This window comes from Macrotis lagotis, chromosome 1, assembly GCF_037893015.1.
Source record: "Macrotis lagotis isolate mMagLag1 chromosome 1, bilby.v1.9.chrom.fasta, whole genome shotgun sequence".
NCBI lineage: Eukaryota > Metazoa > Chordata > Mammalia > Peramelemorphia > Peramelidae > Macrotis > Macrotis lagotis.
In genome coordinates this window covers 449,862,845-449,871,487 of record NC_133658.1, presented here as the reverse complement: position 1 = coordinate 449,871,487, position 8,643 = coordinate 449,862,845, and the positions used below count along the sequence as shown (strand labels likewise).

The following is an 8,643-nucleotide window of genomic DNA, read 5'->3' as shown; positions in this document are numbered from 1 at the left end:
ATTTTGTGGCCAAAAACAAGTTACTTAAAATCATCTAGGACTTACTGAAGTTAGGTTAGAGATTATAAATTATAAACAGGTTACTATTTGCCTCAGTGGAGTGAGTTTCCACATTGGAATTTCTTACATATTATACTTGATTGAAAATACAAATTACATTTAAAAGAGTTTAATATTTCAGAGACACCCTAAGTATAAGAATAGAACCGGCTTAATAATCACTAACAGATTGTTCTTCCTTGTCTATTTACCCAGCTTCAGTTTTTCAAATTACTTTTCTCCCTCAATAAAGCTTAAAAACCTAATCAATTCAGGTGTCCAAATTCAAACTGACAACTTAATTTAGTCTATGAATGATGAGATAGTGTTTTTCTAAACTTTAGTGATGATTTAATCTATCATCTTTAACAAAAAATGTATTTTCTTGTAAACCATAATGAATTATAAAAAAAAAAAATCTCCATTACCCAAATATGGTGGGAACAGACAGAACTCCCCATGGAGCTGCAAATGCAATCCAGCTGTCCTGTGGGCATGTACTCTGGCCTCTTGTGTGAAACATTAATTCCTGGTTGGTCCTTGTTCCTGGGGTCAGAGATAATTTGAGCTGAACCAAGAAAAGTTCTCTATCTAGAAAACTAGAAGAGACAGGGAGAAAAGCTCCAATTTCTATTTGATACACGTCATGGTGGAACACTGTCACATTTCCCTGGACCTTCCCAACCAGGAGGAGTTCTCCCACCTTCCCTGGTCCTTAGAGCAAGGCAGCTGTGGCTTGAACCTGGAAGGCTGATTACTGCTACTGGCAGTGGTGCCCTAGAGTGGCAGTGGTGCTGGGACCCTAACAGTCTTCTTTGGTCTTTGGGTAGCTTCCTTGAACCCACGTCTTTTACCGGCAATCAGTGAACCAGAGAAGGATGTTTTCAGCCCACATAGACTGCAATGACCTGGACAACCCCTTTATTCTCTTTGCCGCCATTCTCTCACTTATTGACTCATTTAACTCCCATCCTGGAGGCCTGAGATCATTGGTCTACAGCTCTCAACTAGTGAAAAGACAGGAGTCATTAAAAAAATTGGTCAGGATACAATATGGATCAGGTGTGAGATGGGAAGCATAATCCTGCATGGAAAGCAAAGATGAAAAGAATCACAGCATGCATCAACTGAACAACATATACTGTCTGATGGTTTTGGAGGGCTATTAAAATGGACATTTTACATTTCGCTTCAGCCCTGGGTAACAGGCACTTATGTAGTCAGCCTTGGATATCTTTTTTTAAACTTTTTGTGAGGTAATGGGGTTAAGTGACTTGCCCAAGGTCACACAGCTAGGTAATTATTATGTGCCTGAGGTCAGCATTGAACTCAGGCCCTCCTGACTCCAGGTTGGTGCTCTATTCACTGTGCCACCTAGCTACCCCCTTGGATATATTTCTAATGGTGTCTGTCTAATTCTCCTACCACCAGAAGCCACTGCCACTCTATGGCACTGCTGCCACCCTAGGGCACCACTGCCAGTAGGCCACCCAGGACTTCAAACCTTTTGGAACTTGCAAGCATTTGTCCGTTTGGAGGTTGCAACTTGGTAACGTCAGAGACTGCAACACAGGATACAGGTGTAATGCCATCCCAGGGGTAGGCTTTGCTCAGTCAGATATTTATGGTCAAATTGGCTCAGGTTCATGAACTGCCTCTAAGTCACAAATGGCTGGAAGAAGGATCAGTCACCCTCAATAGTGAATCTGAGTTTCATGCAAGCAAAGATCTGGGGTCTTTTGTGAGGTGGCTTTCCAAACCACAAGAAGCATAAATAATCAGAAATAATCCAAACTTCAAGTCTCTCCCCACTCTAATCCATCCTCCACTCAGCTGTCAAATTGGTCTTCCTAAAGTTCAGAAGTCCAAATGTATCCCACCCCTCCACCCCCCATTCCACAGCATCCAGTGGCTCTTCTTTTATCTCCAGGACCAAATAAAGTTGGCTTTTAGAGCCCTTCTTACTTTACATCTTGCTTTGTAACACTGGTTTCTTTGTAACATTGGTTTCTGTAAGATTTCCCACACATCACTCCATCTTGAGATGTCATGCGGTTTCATGTCTGTCCCCCGATCCTAAAATCCTCTCTCTTGTTCCTGTTTCCTCCAAGAAGCTTCTTTCAATTCCCCTCCGAGCCTTCCAAGGACGCTTCATCCAGGGACACTGGCCTCCTCATTGTTTCCCAAACTCCATCTCTCTATTCCAGTCCCTTTCTCTGCCTCCATTCTGATGGCTGACCTCCCTGGGTTCCTTTAAATCCCAACTAAAATCCCACCATCTACAGAAGCCTTCTCTTACCCAACTTGATTCCAGTGTTTTCCCTCTGTTAATTATTTCCTATTCACTCTCTATATAGCTAACTGCATATCTATGTGCTTACTTGTTGTCTCTCTCCCTTATAAGACTGTAAGTTACTCAAGGGCAAGGGCTATCTTTTGGCTCTTTTTATATATCCAGCACTTCAATTTACAGATGAGCAGATCAAAGCAATCCATAGCCATATGAAAAAATGCTCTAAATCATTAATTATTAGAGAAATGAAAATTAAAGCTTCTCTGAGGTACCACCTCACACCTCTCAGATTGGCCAATATGACCAGGAAGGATAATGATCATTGTTGGAAGGGATATGGGAAATCTGGGACACTATGACACTGTTGGTGGAGCTGTGAACTCATCCAACCCTTCTGGAGAGCTATTTGGAACTATGCCCAAAGGGCAACAAAAATGTGCATACCCTTTGACCCAGCAATACCACTACTGGGTCTATACCCTGAAGAGATGAGGAAAAAGGGTAAAAACATTACTGGTACAAAAATATTTATAGCAGCCCTGTTTGTGGTGGCAAAGAATTGGAAATCCAGTAAATGTCCTTCAATTGGGGAATGGCTTAGCAAACTGTGGTATATGTATGTCATGGAACACTATTGTTCTATTAGAAACCAGGAGGGACGGGATTTCAGGGAAACCTGGAGGGATTTGCATGAACTGATGCTGAGTGAGATGAGCAGAACCAGAAAAACACTGTACACCCTAACAGCAACATGGGAGTGATGTTCAACCTTGAAGGACTTGCTCATTCCATCAGTGCAAAAATCGGGAACAATTTTGGGCTGTCTGCAAAGGAGAGTACCATCTGTATCCAGATAAGGATCTGTGGAGTTTGAACAAAGTACAAGGACTATTCCCTTTAATTTGGAAAAAAAAAACCAGATATCTTATTGTCTGATCTGATTACCTCTGAGAATTCTGTTCTCTTTAAGGATGTGATTTCTCTCTCATCACACTTAATTTGGATCAAGGTACAACATGGAAACAAAGTAAAGACTGACGGAGTGCTATCTGTGGGGTGGGGGTGGGGGGAGGGAAGCAAGATTGGGAGAAAAATTGTAAAACTCAAATAATATCTTTAATATATATCCCACACTTAACACACTCCTGAGATATGTAGAAGCTTAATGTTTACTGAATGAAGTAATTATTTCCAAGTTATCTTACATATAGCTCATTTGTACATATTTGTTTGAATATTATCTTAGACAATTTTAATGTTCAATGGGAATATTTTAATATTTAATTTAATATTTGAATACTATGAACTCCACAAGAGCAGAAACCATTTGGTTTGGGATTTTTTTTTTGGTATCCCCAGAGTTTAACACAGTAACCTTATATTTTTTAATAAATGTTTAATAAATGCTTTTTGACTTGAGGTAAAGAGATATTAATCAAAAGTTCTGATTAATTTAGGGTTTCTCTTTTCACCATTATTTAAAATTTTTTTGAAATGTGTTTGTTGGTTTCTTTAGTCTCTTCTAACTCAAGGGGATGTTTATTTCATATACATACACAAATAATATAGTGCAGTTTTAACTTTAATAATTTCAGAAGTATAAATGCTTCAAACTTGCAAAAAAATAACATTTGACAGATTGATTAGATTTTTAAAGTATTGGTGTTTCTTACTTAATATAATCACAATCTTGTATTAAACATCACTCTAATTTATTTTCAAACTTTGTAAATAGTTTTGGAGCAGTTATTCAGTGACTAAAATTATTGTATTTGTAATTCTAAACTTAATATCATCCAGAGAACAAGGTTTTGATCCATTTGTAAGTTTTGACATGACTTTACAAGAAAAAGGCTAATCGAGATAGAACAAGTGATAGAGTAAAGACTGGTCACCCAAAAGGACCTCCTCTACAAAACTACCAAAATAAGAAAGTGTTATACAAAAGTTATCACAATCATAGATTGGACCATCTTATTGAGATATAATTTTAAAAAATTATCAAAAATTCAAAAGAACCCATAATAACTGTAAAAGAAATTTTTAAAATTATCTTTCAAATAATTTATGCAAATTTGTAGCATTATACGTCTAAAGTTATTAAAGTTTAAAACTCCATATAAATATATGTGATTATTTCAATATGATTGGTTTCCTTTTATAATTCTATTTATTTTACACATTTGAAGACCTTATTCTGAAAACAATTTCATAGGTTTCACCCATCTGCCAAGACACACAAAAAGTTAAGAACAATATCTCAAAGTCATTGCTTTGAAATTTCATTGTACAATATCATGGATTAGTAGATATAGAAAAAACAATAAACTGTTTAATCCAATTAATATTAGGATGAATCTGCTGACCCAAGACATTCTCTAAATAGAAATTTGTTTTTAAGTAAATCCTTTGCACTGAGACCTATAATCCAAGTCAGCAGGAAGGTTGAGGCTGGTGATGTCTTACATTCAGGAGTTATGAGCTGCAGTGAGTTGTGCCAAATCTGGTGTCCATACTGAGGTCAGAATCAATATGATGAATCCCAAGAAAAGAGGTGAGACAGAACCCAACCAGGTCAGGAAAAAACAGAACAAACCAAAACCAAAAATGTGCTTTCGTGTGGGATCACACCATGACCACACTTCTAACTTATGATATATGGAGAGATCCTGTTTCATAAAAAAGCAAACCAATCAAACCTTGACAATTTGCTTATTGGTTGAGAAACACTTTGTACAGGGGTGGTTCTGAGAGGTCCCAGAACTATACTACTTAAGTATTTCCAACACTCTTACTTCATTACATCATTCACTACATTTACAAAATAGCCAAGCAGCAAGTGAGTAGCAATACTTAAGTTTAATGTTTTAAATAGAACTAATTTTAGACACAACATATACACAATACATAAAATTTAAACAAGCTTCATTTGAATCAAATATGTAGTACAGTAAAGCATCAATTCTAAAAATCCCAACAATAAACATAATCTAAGGCCAAGGGAGACTAAGAGGTATATTCAAAAGACAGCTCATGGAAAAAAACTAAACAGAGAGCAGGCTAATCGTTTTGACTTTACTACTGAGACAGGAATAGCCTATGGCTTTTTCTTTTCTTTCTTCCTTTTTTTTTTTTTTTTTTTTTTTGCAATGGTCCTGCAGTAAAACTCTCTAGGAGAGGACATAAACAAAAAGGGAAAATGGAGTTCAAATGATAACAGAAAGATGAATTTTATAGCTAAAGATTTCTTTGGTTCTCCAGTTCATATCAATGTTTGCTTTAAAATAATATCAAACAATTTGGATTTGGTGTTTGAGGCTTTAAAATTCTACTTTTAAAAGGTTAGGTCAAAATACTGAGCAAGAGAAACAACTGAGAAATAATTGTATGACCTTAGGGGAGAGGTGCAGAGATACTGTCAATTGAGATGAGACTGATTTGGGGTTTTTTGGTTTGTACTTTGCAATTTGTTTAGCTTACTGAAAGTAAAGGAGAAGATATGTTTTATTTTTAGAAGTAGAGAGACTTTTTTAAAAAGTCTTTCATCTTACCTTTTCAAAAGCAAAATGGATCAGAAACAAAATAATATAGCTATGATCTGAATATACTAGTCCAATACATAACTAAACATTTGCTTTTAAATTGATTCTTAAATCATGTTAACTTTATCAATTTCAATATCAATTTTAAATTGGAAGGAACACTTTCCAAGCTGAAATAACCTCCATCAACCAATGAACAAAAGTTTGTTTGACTTATCTTAATCACACTGAAGACAACATATTACTACTACACACTAACAATAACAATAGTTCTTTCAGTGCTTTTTACAAAGACCATTGACAGAAGCTTTCATTAGAATATTGGTCATAGATTAAAAACACTTATAGCTGAATGAATCAGAATGAATCAGCTATAAGTCTTGGGTCCACACAATCTGTGATTTTATAGACTTGTAAAAGATGAAGATAGTTCAAGTTTCCTGGAAATATTTAGAAAAATACTTTGTGAAACTAATGATCAAATAAAAGTCAAATAAAAGTTTTGAGTCTCCTACATGCAACATATAAGTTAAATCCTAAAGAAGTTTCAAAAGATGAATGGTTCTAGACTACTATTTGCAGCCTCAAGAACAATAGATATCTTACTAAAAATTGTTTAAAAGTCATTATTATTACAATCTAAATAATGTGATATTCTCATCAAGGCACAGAGAGTTAAATGTATAAATCCCTGCATTTGACCTGAGAATATATCCGTAAACAAGTCTAGGAAACAATTCCCAGCAGTTGAATAGAAGAATAATTAGACAGCAATGTGTTCTTATAACTAATTCATAATGAAATCCAAGAGTATGGATCTCTTAACAATTCATAAACAAAGGCACAACTTGGCCAAAAATAAGTAAACATAGGAATTTTTTTTAAATTATTATAAATTATATGTTAATTGACACAATAAAGTGGGCACCACTAAGTTGTCAATCAGTACAAGCAATGCCAGAGTATATTTAGATTTTTTAAGCACTTAAAAGAACTGGCACCATTTTAACTTACTATGGTCAATATAATTTTCCCCAATCTTCACTCCCTGATGTTCATATTCATTGCATCATAAATAATTGGACTATTCTGATAAAATAAGTTTCCATCTGATTCCTAGTACCCTCAGTTTATCTAGGTGACAGTTTATGAATTTTAAACTCAACAGGAAACTTTCTTCCCCATTACTGCTAAAAGGTGGCAAGTATAAACCACAGGGTTTCTATATAATTTTTATTTCCTATGTTTTTCAGCAACAGTTAATGACAAAAAGGATCTCACTACTGAAACACTTTAAACGGAATGTACAAACGGACAATGTCACTGGCAGTACAATCTTCAGATCATATTTCATACATTTCCAGTTCAGTTCTTAATGAGTGTTAAAAATTCTTCCCGGGTCTTTGGATCTTCCCGGAAGACACCCAACATTGTGCTGGTGACAGTTTTGCTGTTCATTTTCTGTACCCCTCGCATTACCATACACATATGTCTAGAAAACAAGATGGCAAAAATGGTTTATAGGAAAAGGTAGCAATTTGTCTTTAAAATAGTGTGCCCAAATATAAAAGACTAGATAATGTTATTTGCATATTCCCTTCTCAGGCACAAAATAAAACTTCATATTCATTGTAACTATCCCAGAATTTCATCAGCAAGGGAAATAAAAACTAATCATATCAGGACACATTTTGTTAGAAGGGGAAAAGAGAATTTTGTTTTAGTAAAAGCAGTATATATGACCTATAGAGTAACTTACTTGTATACAATTTAGAAATAAATTCAGATTTCTCAGAGAAATTTGAGTAATAATTCAAATTCTACCTCTGATGCTTAAAGAATCTTTGTGACTTTGGAAAAAACTCAATTATCCTTTGTAAGCTCACTTTTTCCATCTTTAAAATGAGGTTATGGAACTAAAAGACCTATATGGTTCCTTCCAATGCTAAATCTGTTCCTGAGACCTCTGCTTCCAAGATACTTCCTGAGACACTTCCAAGACAGGTAATATCAAACATTCTCAAATGTTTAAGGTATTGAAGTGTATTTGTATTTTCAGAAGTACATCATATCCACAGCTAGATAGAAATAAAATGCAGTTAATATGAATCATTGGAGTATCTGAGGATCAATGACAATATATGTAAAGAACATTTATTATGATTGTTGTTGTTGTTGTTGTTGGATGTATTATCCATGCTGATTGGGATATATGCTTATAGGAAATTCTAAAATTATATTAGTTAAATCCTAAACTCTGCTATAATTTGTAAAGAAACTGTATAAAAGGCAGCTAAAGAAAGCAAAAGCAGAAAAACAGTTGTAGTGTGTTTAATTTTACATCTTAAAATAATATGTGATACAAAAATAATATGCTCACCATGGCACAACTAAGTACTAGACTCAGGAAAATACTGTGCTTGAATACACTGAGTATTCTCTCTTGTTGCACAGAAGTAGGCAAATCATTTAACGCTTTATATACTTTCGCATACACTTCTGAAAAAGGGATCTTAATAGCTACCTACCTGATCTTAATGTCACAGATAAAATTATTAGTAAGAGTGAGGATTAAGGAAGATTAAGTCTTGTGCATTTTGTGCATAAATATAACTATATGTGTGTAAATACTAAAAATGATATTATCAATGTGTATTGAGCATTCACTAACTACTCAGGAGTTGGCATTAAATATAAAGCTGATATGTTGTAGTCAAGGCAACAATCTTTGAGCACACCATGACATCACAAAAGGACAGATATTAACTT

At 34.9% G+C, this 8,643-nt stretch overlaps 1 protein-coding gene across 1 annotated transcript in view; it reads right to left on the bottom strand.

Annotated features, from left to right (window-relative positions):
- Nucleotides 1-4,407: 4,407 nt before the first annotated feature.
- GCH1 (GTP cyclohydrolase 1) overlaps nucleotides 4,408-8,643 on the bottom strand; it is an 80,631-nt gene continuing 76,395 nt past the window's right edge. The window contains 1 exon segment of the mRNA XM_074213453.1: nucleotides 4,408-7,366. Coding sequence (XP_074069554.1) covers nucleotides 7,240-7,366 — 127 coding nt within the window. The 3' untranslated portion in view covers nucleotides 4,408-7,239.